The 15,354-nt window shown below is 33.8% G+C and overlaps 1 protein-coding gene across 4 annotated transcripts in view; it reads right to left on the reverse strand.

Annotated features, from left to right (window-relative positions):
• Positions 1-10,728: 10,728 nt before the first annotated feature.
• LOC121419320 (mirror-image polydactyly gene 1 protein-like) overlaps positions 10,729-15,354 on the reverse strand; it is a 32,482-nt gene continuing 27,856 nt past the window's right edge. For all 4 annotated transcript variants that reach the window (XM_041613728.1, XM_041613727.1, XM_041613730.1 and 1 more), the window contains exon 11: positions 10,729-13,763. In XM_041613728.1, the coding sequence (XP_041469662.1) occupies positions 13,697-13,763 (67 nt within the window). In that variant the 3' untranslated portion in view covers positions 10,729-13,696. The remainder of the gene's footprint in view (positions 13,764-15,354) is intronic.

The raw sequence follows: 15,354 nt of genomic DNA on the forward strand, positions 1-15,354 counted from the left end.
ATTATCTTCTTTCTCTCGCTTTCATCGTGTTCAATGCTTAAATTGTATGTGATACAGTATACCCATGACACCTTTAATTTGTCCCTGCTATTGTCTTTTTGCTGTTATATTTTGTCGAATTACAATGAAAAAAAGGTATTTTAATACAGGTTTACTTGTGTACAAAAATTTCCATTTGATGAAACAGAGGGGAGTGTTTAATGTGTAAGTAATTCAACAAATTGAGGTTAATATAATAATCATATAGTTTTAATTTGAAAAAAAAAATGTAACACACGTGCAGTTTAGATCGATAATACGCCAGCTGATACCAGTATTTTAAGTTTAAATGGATTGGTAGCTCGGCAAAAGCTATTTAAAAGACGTTGTTTGCGAAAGCTGTACCGCCTGCTTTTACGAAAAGAATCGAGTGACTACGAAGACACTAGCTATTATTAAACACATAGTAGATGCCTTCAATTAAGAGTATACTAATGATGTAATTGGTTTTGTCCAGCTACTAACAAAAGGAGACTTGAAGGCTTATTGTTGCTTGAAAGCCACAAATTACCAAGTCGAATGGAGGGGTGGAGAGACCTAAATCAAGAGTAAACTTTAAACTGACCATTCAATTGGCCAATTTGATTAGGGGTCGTTACTCAGAAATAGACAATATTAAATGTAAAGGTTTAATACAAAGGGTTTAGTTCTGTTAGCCACCCATGCTACATGCGTAACAATTTTGCCATGCGTTTTTGCCGTTCTGGCTAACTGAAAAATACACACATATTGTATATACGTCTTAATAATGAGAGAAATCGCATTATTAAAACAAACAAACAAACAACAACCCGGCACCAACTTTTCATATTTTGATAGGATACATCAACTACAAAGAAAATTGCTATAAAAATGCTGGAATAGGACAAATATTTTTATCATGGTCAACAGTCATGAAAGTGGCACTGTACATAATTACATGGCAAAATATAGAATTTTAAAATGTTAGAATTAAAATAGCGAAATAGTTATATCGGGATTGAGGGGGTGTTTGCAACCTTTTTTTATCTGCCCATAATAATAATATTAATAACGCTAATAATAATAACAACAAAGATTACAACAACAATAATAACAATAACAATACAAATGATTGACACTAATAATAATAATGATGATAATGATATCAATAATAAAAAGAAGAATAATAATGAATGGTAAGTGGTAAATGGTGGTGATTTTTTACCTATAAGAAAGCAGGAATGCTTGGAAGCAAGCAACCAGGAGACAGAATGTTTAAGGCCCTCTCCGAGGGACCTGGTAATGATGATGTTTAATGATATTTCATTGTAAAAAAAACGATACGATACAGATCAAAATGGCCTGCGATTACCAAGGAAGATGAAATTAAAAAGGATATCATGGTAGAACAGAATTCAACAGGTTTCATTCGTCTTTGAAAGATTTCAAGAAACCAACTTAAGCGCAGTATTTGAATTAGTTGAAGACTCTAAATCACTTTAGAAATTAATTTTCATTCTTCATATTAATATTATCTGAATCCAATTCTCAAATTGGAAAAAGAATTAATAATGAATTCATCCAATTATTGATCACTTCGATCAACCTTGTCCAATACGTGATATAGGTAGGTTTGTCAGAGTATCTTAGACCATGCCCACCATTGATTTTACACAGGAGTAGGTTAACCATTAACCAAGCTAACAATAGCAACATCCGTCTCTCTTAAAAGGGGCGTGTACCTCTAAACCACTCGAAAAGGTGAACACGCACCTTTAAAGTTCATCCTATGATTTATCATACTCTTCTTATCATAACTAGATAAGATTGAAACCCACTGCAATAAATATGAGTCGAAAAACACCAACATTCAAGGAAATAGATTATCGAAAAAAAATTGTATCATGATATAGGCCTATGTCTTCTCGCGTGTGCTAATATACCAATATAATAAACCATAAGACATTTAATCAATCCAGTTTTAAGCATAAAATATGGGAGAACTATGATATATATCTTTGACTTCTATTTCATTTTTCAAGTTTGATTTTTAAAAAAGTCAGTTACCGTCTTGAATGGTACCATTGGCCATTATTCAATGAAGGGTTAAAACAAGAATGGCCAAGATGAAAAAAAGTTCACTAAAATGATGTCAGACAGAAAGGAAAAAAAGTGAACTTATCACTGACTCTGAAGTTATTTAATGATAAAATATATATATTGCATATAGTATGGAATCTTATTTTTCCAGAATAAAAATATTATCCAATGTACATTGCTGCACAAAAAATGTACTAAATGTTCTTTGTCTTTGGTTTAGAAAGGCACTTTTCTCTCTACAAAAAAAAAGAACTGTCGTAAATCTGAAATTTGGTGGCCTTAGACCCTGTTTTTAGCATTCCTTTTTAAGTGAAATTGTTTGGCAATTTGAGTATACCACTTCCTTCTCGGCGAATCAGACCCAATTTTTAAGTCCAAATCCAAGGTCTGTGCGGTAAAAGGTTTCTAGTTACATTTCGGTCACGGCCAAGCGATTCAAAATCCAACCAATTTTTGATCAGACCACGAACACAGTCCTGATTGGCATGTGTCAATATAAAACACCAAAAGGAGAGTCGGAAATTACTGATTTTCAATTTAAAAGAAAAGGAAGAAGAAAAGAGAGAGTCTGGACAAAACGAGAGGAAAACATAAGGGTTACAATGAAAAATGATGTATTAAGATCTCTCCCCTAGCGCGCTTCGACCCCAAAATGTGGGCACAAAAAGATGAGGGGTATATGAGGCGAGGAGGTATGCATTATTGTTGAGGTCGCGGTGTTGGTCTGAGAGTTAGCAATACTGTACGTGAGACTGACAAAAGATCCCCGGACTCTGTCGGGCTGAGTTGCATGTAGACGACACGCTTGTCTGACGATCCTTGATGCCTTCTATTCTCTCTCCCCCACCTTGCCTTTCATTTTATTCCCCCATGATGTACTATATCCCCATCACCAGACTTTTTTTCTCGGGATATATTGAATGGGGACAACTAGCTGAAATCAAAACCCCCCTTTTTACCTTCATCAAATTGAGTTCTAAGGTCAAACAGTTCTACCTATTTTTCAGTCCGCAATAACGTACCCTAATTATTGTGGTATGACAGGCCGAAATGAATATCCAAATTACAAGAGAAAAGTTGTCAGAATATTCATATTGTGGTTACACAATCGATGTTGCTATAATCATACTGACGTCACTGCGGTAGACAGAAAATAGAATATATTGGAATTGATCTATGATGGAAATATGAATAACTGACAACATAATCATTGAATAGTAATCCGCAAACACGGCTAAATTGAAGGAAATTCTCTAAAATTGCCCGAGGGAAAGATATCAATCTTGACATTATAACTACAAGGAATCTTTATTAAAAGTTCATTAAAAGTTCACAAGGATATTTATCGATCATCATTATTCATTTTACTTGACTATATTGTTAATATTTAATTTTCTATAAAACCAATAATTACTCTGGTATTTTCATTTCTTGATGATAATAAAATTATAATATTGGATGTATATAGCGCACGTATCCACTCTGTTAGGTGCTCAAGGCACTAGATTTACTCAAAATGAATTCATTTATGTACTATGTTCGTTATAATATTACAATTTATAATATTACATTTATATTGTAGAGCAAGAAATGTCAATTAAATTCAAATGATTATCCATTATGGACCCGAAACATATTGATGAAATGAGATAAGCTAATCCAATAATTAAATTAAACAAAAATGAATTAAACATAAAATAATGGGACAATATCGGCATTATATTAGAACGCTCAATAACGTGAAATTAATCATGTTAAAAGGACTAAAGACGTAATTCACCTGAAGAAAATGGAACGCTATTTCTTTTCAATTATAAAAATAATATATTTGTTCTTATATAAAATCGTACATATAACTTCAATTTCAAGAATTCTGAATATCAACTAAAATTAGTTGAATCATATACAGGGATATAAATTAAAACGATAATTCTGCGATTGTTTATTCTAAGATGACACGCCTCTGTGAAAAAGTAAAAATCTACGACGGCTTCCTAAACATTTATCAAGATTTAACAACTTTGTTCATGCTTGATAATACGTTACACTGTAAGGAGGCAGGCTTGAAACGCGGTGTTTGTATTCAGTAGGGTTGACTTGTTCAAATCATGCTCAGTCAACTTGAATTTCATCTATGCTCAAAAATAGGAGAAAAAATGTAACCAAGGCCAACCAGCAAAACCACATAATTCAATCCAAAGTGTGAGATGCCATCACAGTTTGTAGAATCTAGAGTAGGGTAAAAGCATCGGCAAAGTGTGGGTCAATTCAACAAAAAGTACTTTGTTGAAGATTAAAAGTTTACATAGCAGTAATATTCAATAATAGTATAACTCACAAGAAACATTAGACTATATTTTTGGTTTCTTTTTTATGTATTTATTATTTTTGCTTTTAATGCATGACTGCATGATTTTTTTTAACCCCTGGGTATTATGAACCATGAAACCATATTAAGGCATGCCCAACAAGAACACCTTGTGATTAAAGAATATATTCTGCAATCAACTCAAGTGCTACAATCATGATTTCAAAAGGAGAAAGAATCAACCATTATATCGTCGTAGACGAACACTTACTTAATTTGCAATTGAAAACATAATTAAAGAACACATTGAATAAATAAATTTGTTTTGTTTTGCTTACTTTCATGAATACCGGAAAAACCTGTAGGCGGTCGAAGTTTATTTAAAAAAATGAATGTAGAAAATTTGCAAAAATATATATTAACGATTTTGTGATGTTAAGATCATGAAATAGCAAAAACATGATACAAAACAATAACGATTTAATAATCATATTAATGTATTTATCACTTATTTTTATGAATGCGATGCATGAAAATCAACTGGTAAGTTACCATAGTAACTACAGAATAAGAGAACATCTGGATGGTATTAACTGTTTGATAAATCAATAGCCCGCTACCGGCTTGTATTGTTTGTTGATTCTTGATGGATTAAGTTTCATTGTAACCCACTTTTGGAGGAAATTTATGTGTTAATATATTTTTCAAACCCTAGTATTAATATGCGGTATGTATATATTACAGAGCACAAGTGAAGAAGTGTGAGGATTACGTAGATCTATGCGTGGACAAACTAGCGAGAAAAGAGGTTTGTAAACGGTTGTGAGGGTGTGGGTGGTAAGAAGGTACTGAGTGTGTAACAGGCTGTGTGTGTGTGTGTGCGTGTATGTATATAAATATATATAAATAATAAATAAATATATATATTATATACATATATATACGTGCGTGTGTGCAGGTGATGAGGATGGGTGAATGAATGCATAAGATTGAGAGTACATGCGTGCTAAATGAGAGATTTGTGTGTGGGTGTGCGGGTGTGTGTGTGATGATTGTATTGGTTGAAGGTTTGAAAAATGTCCAAATATGAAATGTAAAATATTATGTGTTTTGAAATGTTAATTTGAAATGTTATATATTTTTGTTCATGGAATCAGAATAAAACAATATGAAAAAAAAAAAAAAAAAAAAAAGTTTGTGAAGATGTTGGCGTCAATTAGCTTGTGTGATCATGGACCTACTAAAGTGGGTGAATGGATGTTGTTTAGGGGCTATGTGTGTATTATTAAAAGGGTTGGAGAAAGCGTGTGTGGGTATGTGTGATGATGATCGGTTGAAGGTATGTGATGAGGATGTGCGTGTCAAGCTTGTGTATTGAGGGTGGGTGAATGAATGTGTAAGATTGAGAGTACATGCGTGTTAAATGAGAGAGAATGAGTGATGTGTGTGAGGGTGTGCATGATAAGGATTGGTTGAATGCTTGTTAAGATGTGGGTGTCAAGCCATGTAATGAGGGTGGGTAAGTGGATGCTAAAGGTTGAGAGTTCATGCGTGTTAAATGACAGAAGTTGAGAAGTGTGTGTGTGATGGGCATCGGTTGAAAGTTTGTGAGCAGGTTGGTGACAAACAAATAAATTTAATAAGTTTGAGGACATAATGTGAGCGTTAATTGAGCTTACGTGAGGAGATGAGGTGAGTTATTGAATATGTGACAATGTGGGTGTTGAGCTTATGTGTTGTGTGTTTATGGTGAGGGTTTGGCAATGAGTGTGTTGATAGGGTGAAAATATGTGAGTGATCCTCTCATGGAGTGAGGATGCGTGTGTGTGTGTGTGTGGGGGGGGGGGTATATCCCCGCCCCACGGGATGAAAGACAGTGGACATGCTTTTATGTATATATCTCACTTGGTGTTCAGTTGCATCTTGACTTCTTCACACTCCTCAGTCGAGTGTATTTATGTATGACAACATCTCATGCTAGATTAAATAGCTGATTAATTTGCTTATTCTACAGCGAGATGTCAACAAATTCACGTCGGAAATTCAACATTTGACTGCCCAGATATCAACACTGTTCTACAAATACTTGCACTGAGAAGAGATAATACAAATTAGCCACTGCTTTACACAGTCTCTATATTGACAAGTACCTTGTTATATATACTCTCTTATTATCTCTGGGTAAATTAATTTGTAAATATACAAATATGTAAAACCGAAGGAGTGTCAATATGTAAAGATTATATGCGCTTACTATTAACAGGCTACGCACATTTACAAAGGACAAATACATGATATATGTACTGCAGACCAGTACAGCAGTGCTAATGTATGAAGTAGGACTACAATTCATTTACATGTTTGTCTGTCTACAATTTGATTGCAGATAATCTTGAAGTTTGATACTTCATTTTGATGAGTGTCAACTAAAACAAAAAATCAATATTGTCTTCTCTAGTTCTACAATCAACGCAAGCAGGGTACGACGTAATGTCTACTGGATACAGTGCAGTAACCTCAAATCAATGCCCTGTATCATTGTGGAGTCACCCTCCCCCCCCAAAAAAAAAATGAACCATGTTGTAGTTTTGTGGTAAAAAGGTTAAATAATTGCATTTCAATTTTCACCGAATATCACTTGAATACATTCTGCACTTACCGTTAATTTTATGTACTCTCTCCAAGTCTTATTTTGTTTGGAAAAAGCAAACAGAAATCAATTACTGAATATATTCAATGATAGAATAAAATATTCATTTTCGTCATTCGTTGTATATTTTCAGAAGGCTCAAAAATTGTAGATTCATAATGCCAGATGAAGGAAAATATGAACATATTCACACTATGTGACACATAGATTTACAATAGATTTATCAGGTTACTTTCATGAAAATAACAAATGACAGATGGAATGGAGATTAAATTACAGGATAGTCAGACAGGAACATAATTTATGTCGAGTTATCGATGAAATTGACCTTTTAGATTGATTCACTTCCGTTTAATGAAATTGTATTAGAAAAAAACACTGAATGTTGATCGATATTCATGTCTCACGTTCATAATTAAAAAGAGTAGACTAACTGTACAAAGGCATTGATAACTTAAATTTTACTGACTGCAATAATATTACAAGAATCTAATAATTTTAAGTTTTTATTCGGGAATCATTAAGAACTTCTTCGACGATTACTTTGAATCATTTTTGTTTTAAACATAAACAAAATGGAAATGCAAAGAGTTTTGTTTTCATCATTTTCCAATTGACACCTTCGTATATACTGTATATTAAATATGGGGTGTGTTTCAGTCGGCGACCTACTTATCATACATAACACTTTAAAAAATATTCGGGGTTAATTTTTGTGGGAAATAGTTGTGATATTTCAAACAAAAATATTCGATTTACCCAAGTGATTTTCTGTGCAAACATCGATTGAATTAGAATGGAACTGAGCTAAAATGATAATACAAAATGAATGAGTGTCACGACCTTGACTAGTTTGAATGATTAGAGGGATTTGACGGTTTAAAAGAGGCTTTTAAAAATGACTTCTTTTCCCTCTTTTTTTTTCTTTTACATGTGACTTTAAAATATGCTAAAGACAAACACGCCCCGGTGGTTCTAAAGGTTGGTATAGCAAAATAAACAAAGACAGAGAATGGTAAATAATTGTGTTTGGGAAAGAGCTAGAAAGAGAAGAACTTAAACCAAAGAACAAACGGATTGAACTAATCCATCTTATGATGTCAAGATACGGAGAGGCAAAGATGGAGGTTTGGTAGCAGAGATAGAGAGATATATTATAAAGATGGATTGAGGGGAAGAATGAGGGAACGAAATAGGGGCAACAGAGGGAGAGATGAGAGAAGGGATTTGAAGGGAAAGAGAGGGAGAGAAAAAGAGAAAAGGGAGGGAGGGGGGGGGGGCTTGGTGGGGATAACGGTATCATGGCGCCAGATATAAACGATTAGAGAGTGAGAAGCCCAGTGCACTTTGTAGTATTAAGTGTGCAATAAAACACACACACAATATATATATATTTTTTTATAACTAACAAAAATAAAATAGTGAAACAAAACCACATTTCTAATTTTCCAAAAATTCAATTACGTCATATTTTTGGAGTAGTGTTGATGGCAACCCCTTTCTTCCTGCATCGGGTACCAGCCTTGAGTTTTTGATTTTCACGAAAATGTGCATCTAACATGATTACAAAAATAGACAATACAATAGATAGAGTGAAGGGCAAAATGATAAGCGATGCACTTTGATCTACCTACTAAACAGCTACCAACAGATAATGACACTTTATGGCAGGTTTTTATGTTCTTTATCTCTAAAATGCCTCATTTCAACGTCCATAATTATTACAATGGAACACTCACGGGGGCGTTAACTTAATAACCGCCACCATAAATATGTATAATAAAAATAAAGTTCGTCAGCATATCATATACCATGCATGCTCATTTGAAAGTACTGATTGTTATTGGGTTTGGTCATGCAGTTACTTTGGAATGTCATTGACTCCGAGCCCGACTTTAATTGTTCATTTATTTTCAAGACATTTGAAGTCTTTTTTGTGAACATGAGGATTAAACATTTTAATTTCTTACAATTGGAGACGCAAAATGCAGAAAATATAAAATAATTCATTTGCGTAATCTGTTCAAAATGAAGAATATTTGATTGGACTTTCACCGTAAAACATATTTTGATATGTTATGATTATGATGTTAAAATGAAACACTACTCATTAAAAATTGCTACATGAATCCAACATGTAAAGGTAACCCAAAACGCCGACTGAATCCCTATACTAATGACTGTAGTACAGAGAGTATCATGTAAATGTACAATGTCAGATTATTATTATATTACTGGCTGGTTATTTCATGTGCTTCAAATGTGGTTCTTCTCGAGGCCGGCCTTTAAGGCAATTATGTCGCTTTGAAATTGACTTTGAATGTGTAGTCCTAGATGGTCTGAACTACTTGGCCAGAAAAGGCCAGAAAATATTTAAGAAATACCAAGGTAACAAGTCACTAGATCTAACTATCAATCATGCATGATGATCCTCGAGCCTGGGGGCCGTTTCATAAAGCTGTAAGTAAAGACCGACGTAAAAGAACAACTGGTGAACCTTTAATTCTTACGCGCTTAACCATCGCTAATTCAATATACCATTTACCACAAGAAAGGGTCACCAGTCGTACTTAAAAATGCTCTTAACTTAACAAGCAGCTTTATGAAACATCCGCCTGGCCTTGGTATCAAAGACAATTATGTGACCTTCTGCCTTATCTTCAGAGGTCTGAATTGGCCTGACACATCTTTGGCCTTGGGCAGCTGATCCTTGGCTTCTTGACAGTCCAAACTCAGCAATATGCACAATATAAAACCACAAAGAAACATGAAAATAGGACATACACACACAAAAAAAAGTTTATAGGTCACACCTCCAAATGATAGATGTTATAGCTTTTCTCTTTTGAAGATAGAAAGTTATCTTTTGCCTCCCAGACATTTTTATAATTTCACAAATTTAATGAAGTTTTTATGAAGCTTTAAAATAACTTTGCTCATATGCCGTAATTAATGCACTTCAGAGTCACAATGTAGGTTTAAGCATTGTAAGCTGCAAGGTATTGTCGGACATAGTTGACCTTCAAGTGAACTGCTATGACCATTTGACCAGCAGGTCAACTGCTATCATTAAATTCACTTCTGAGGTTAAAATACATGTCCATTGTTCGGTCTAATGAATTGTCAATCATGAAGCATAAAGGAATTTGACTGCATTCAAAATACATATTAAAAAAAATTATGTGTTTTCTTTCTTTGTGCAAACTATATCCGCACTCTAGCTATCTCAGGACTACTGCACAGACACCATACAATTTATATGCACGACAAAGATTGCAATCACTAACATCAACATCTAAGGTCAAAGATCAATGTCTGATCTGGGTCCCATTGCAAAACAGATTTAGTACATAAGACTCTGAAAATCAAGCACAAGCTCTACATATGCACTTCTAGTTTAGTGAAAATCGAGTTGCATTTGATTTCTAGAGTTGATTCCAACTCTCTCTGCTATATTGTCACGTGGGGTAACCCATGGGTAATATTATGTGTGTACTAAGATTGAAAATCAAATCACAAGCTCTACATATGCACTTCTAGTTTAGTGAAAATCGAGTTGCATTTGATTTCTAGAGTTGATTCCAACTCTCTCTGCTATTGTCACCTGGGGTAACCCATGGGTAATATTGTGTGTGTACTAAGATTGAAAATCAAATCACAAGCTCCATGTTTACTTCCACATGTGTTTTATTGAATGGTTGTTCTTCCATCAAAGAAAACCAGGTCACAATAGCACCTGTGGTGGATTGTACTAAAGTATTCAGGAAATTTAATTACAATAACACTTATAAAAAAATGATTTTGGCTTATAACTGGGTAAAATATAACTGACATTGAAACAAAATCGGGAGTTAATTGTGAAAAGCAGATAGCTTGTTGATAAAAAAAGTCAAATATAAAAAAAAATTGTACATGTATGCAGCAATTCCTTTTCTGAATATCAATAATGGCAAGGACTGACTTGTCATACTAAAAATAAGTATTAAAAAAATGTTATCAAGGATTCACTGGTTTGATGATACCTATTTGAAAACTTGAACAAGTTAAACAAGATATACGTGACATATGATGACTGATGTATTTTAAAGCCAAAGCTTTTAATGTATGTCCATCCGGTGATTCTGATTTTTTTTCCAGGGCTTATTTTCACAACTTACTGCTTAAATCTGTAACATTGGATAAGTTTTAACAATGCAATGAATGGGGATATCCATTTTTTTTCAATAGCATTTTGGGGGCTAAATTGCCTCCAGCCCCCATGTATTTTTTTCCCCGCTAAGTAAGAGATTAATTTATTCTAATGATAGTATAGTTAGACCATGTAATCAGTTGAATAGAAGATCATGGGTTCAAATCCAAGCCACATCATACTAACGATTTATAAAAAAAAATGCCTGTCCTGTTATTCAGGGTCCACTGGTATGGTGACACAACATTTGCTCCTGTGACTTAGGGTTAGAATTAGGATTGTAATAAGAGTTGTTTTGTTTCAGAATAATGTAAAGATATGGAATAGGGTTTATTCAGTTTGGGAGGTTATGTTTTATGTTTGGCTTAACACAAAGATTTTCCATAGGAGTAATTGTTGCAGGAGCAAATGTCATGGAATCGCTGGTATAGTTACTGAAGTGGCTACCCTGGGTAAATAATTCTTTTTGAATTAACATTTTTTATCGTTATTACCAGTACACTAATTTGATAAGACATGAAAATGGACCACACAGTTCAGAATGGTATTGGTAATAACATGTTGAGTGGAAGATATTATCATTTCATTATTTATTATAATGATATATTATCTCTTGACAAAGAAATAAATCTAAAAAAACCAACAACAAAACTGAGGGGGCAGTAGTCTATCTATGTATAGACTTTAATTAAGTAGATGCATTCTTCTACTTTATCCTATGATAAGGGCTCGACATTAGCAATGGCCCGGTGGCCCAGTGCAACCAAAAATAAATGTAGGGCCATCAAAATTCCATAGAAGTCCACACTTTGATTAATTGTAATGTTTTCTATTGTTTTAGGGCCACCAAAATATGAAATTAACGACTTTGGTGGAACGATCTGGCCTTCAAGAAAAAAAATTAGTGTGGAACCTTGCTATGATTATTTTTCAAGCATATATAATACAAACCTGGGTTAAATTTCATTTACGATTATATTGGCAAATTTCTCCTTGGCAATCATTCATTAAACATTAACTATCTTTTCCATAGACTGATCAATATAGGTATGCCTCACATGTGCGGATAAAAAAAAACAAATATTGTAAAACTCTTCCATGATTGTACATACCACCATGGTAACCTTCAATCAACTGAAAACAAATCCTTTCATACTCAAGAATGTGTATAGATTGATGGGCTTATATTGAATACACACATGATTACAATCTATCATGATCACACACACATACAATTTCTAAAAGACATCAAGGTGATTTACATAATGAATATACAAGTAAAGCTATTACCCTTCATGCAGAAATGGATGGAATAAAAATATATAAAACTTTAAAGAATGGAAATAGAATAGAATTTAGAGATATGATTTCAGTTTCTATCAAAATCACTCAAAAATTTTACTATATACTGTACACTGAATTGAAAATGCAAGAATGAGCTCCACATACAGGTGAACTTTTGCAAAAGTCAAAACATAAATGATTAAAAGAAAATTTTCACCAAATAATTCTATACAAACAACTATCATTTAAAACAGGTATACCTGATTGAAATGTTATACCATATACTATTTTGCATATTTTCAGGTGTATTTCCTACCCATGTCTATCATTTTAAAATATCTAAAACTTGTAATAGGCTGAGTAAAATGTATGAATAGTATCATTGGAGCCATCCATGAACAAATGCATATATAAAAAGAACTGATGAAGATATTCGATTGACTCGTAATGATAACTTGGAGTACAAATATTTTAGATACTACTAAAAATAGAAGTCACTTTTACCGTTGTCCATGTCAGATTACACACATGATTTATCAGTAATCATGTAAATAACAAGATTCTATAAATTTAAAGAGGTATAAAGTTAACTGTAACGGAGAAGGTATTAACAATGTGATTCACATATTTATATACATATTAATCAAATTCTAGGACGAACATGAAAAAAGGAATATTTCATAAACACTATAATATCTGGAATCTATGAGTCTTTAAAGGTAAAAGCCAGTTGTGGTAACGATATCAAAATGAGTTTGAACAGAATCCAACGAAATGACCACCAAAGTGTCTGTTTGTATAAATAAAAAATATGTGCCAAAGGATTCTGGAAGAAATTGTGTAATTGCTGAGAATTTAGCAAATAAGCACAGGATTCGGGTCAAGCATCGGGCCGACATTCAAAGCAATAATAATACTGTCTCATGTGCGCTTATCTGTGTTGGTGATCTTCAGTGTGAACATTTTTCAGCGTAGATTTCAAGATTTCACAAAATTCAGTTTATATAACTGTACCAGATCTAGATCCTTGATGATATACTGACAATTAAGCCTGGTTTTACAGACTTTCTCATGAAATCAGTGTTTACTGCAACTACCGGCATTTCTCTTTAAACTTGACCTAAATCTTATTAACTTTTGTCTGAATTGTTGATGCAGAATGATCTCATCTCACTGTCTTGACTGTCCCTTCAGCTACTTTCTTCCTGAGCACTGCCACAAGACGTTCCAATCTAGACAGACAGAAGAAAGAAAACATTGAGACAGGGAGAGAGAAAAGCAACAAGTGGAATGCCTCTGGCCGTCTCACCTGCATCACGCGGTTCAATATAGCAGCAGTGCTGACTTTGAACACTACTCTAACTCGCACAAGATGTTCAGTGATACATGGTTACTCTTATGTCCACTTTTTATGAACTAGACCAATAAACTTACAGAGATATGATGGTTATTCAACAAAAAAACACAACATGGCCAAAGTTCATTGACCTTACATGACCTTTGACCTTGATCATGTGACCTGAAACTCGAACAGGATGTTCAGTGATACTTGATTACTCTTATGTACAAGTTTCATGAATCAGATCCATAAACTTTCAAAGTTATGATGGTAATTCAACAGATACACCCTATTCGGCCAAAGTTCATTGACCTTTGACCTTGGTCATGTGACCTGAAATGCGCACAGGATGTTCAGTGATACTTGATTACTCTAATGTCCAAGTTTAATGAACTAGACCAATAAACTTTCAAAGTTATGATGGTAATTCAACAGAAACCCCCGATTCGGCCAAAGTTCATTGACCCTAAATGACCTTTGACCTTAATCATGAGACCTGAAACTTGCACAAAATTTTCAGTGATGCATGATTACTATTATGTCTAAGTTTCATGAATCAGATCCATAAACTTTCAAAGTTATGATGGGAATTCAACAGATATCCCCAATTCGGCCAAAGTTCATTGACCCTAAATGACCTTTGACCTTGGTCATGTGACGTGAAACTCATGCAGGATGCTTAGTGATACTTGATTAACCTTATGTCCAAGTTTCATGAACTAGGTCCATATATTTTCTAAGTTATGATGACATTTCAAAAACTTAACCTCAGGTTAAGATTTCGATGTTGATTCCTCCAACATGGTCTAAGTTCATTCACCCTAAATGACCTTTGACCTTGGTCATGTGACATGAAACTCTAATAGGATGTTCAGTAATACTTGATTAACCTTATGGCCAAGTTTTATTAACTAGGTCCATATACTTTCTAAGTTATGACGTCATTTCAAAAACTTAACCTCAGGTTAAGATTTGATGTTGACGCCGCCGCCGTCGGAAAAGCGGCGCCTATAGTCTCACTTTGCTTCGCAGGTGAGACAAAAATGAACAAGAGATGGACTGACAGAGAATCATATCCAAATGAATACACAATGAGAAAACTAGGGAAAGAGATTTTGAGATTCATAATGCTTGATGGACAGTAGGATGTTTTTCCTATCAATATTCATGATACTAATCCTAAGAATCATCTTTGTTATGGAGTGAGATTTGAACAAACCCTGTAATATCACAGGTGATTACTACGCCCAACCCAAGACAATGGCATTTTTCCTAATTTGCCATTACCATAGCAACACAGTTTTTAGACTCTCTCAATAAATGTTTTGAATGTCTTCACTCAAAGATCAATAAGTGCCAAGTCTAATAGGGATTATACTCCAAGATTTCTTCCAATTTTGCCATAATATTCCATTACCATGACAATCCAGTATTTGACATTAAAAAATGGCTTGCACATCTTCACTGCTACAAAAATGTGCATG

Source organism: Lytechinus variegatus, chromosome 7 (genome assembly GCF_018143015.1).
Source record: "Lytechinus variegatus isolate NC3 chromosome 7, Lvar_3.0, whole genome shotgun sequence".
Classification (NCBI taxonomy): domain Eukaryota; kingdom Metazoa; phylum Echinodermata; class Echinoidea; order Temnopleuroida; family Toxopneustidae; genus Lytechinus; species Lytechinus variegatus.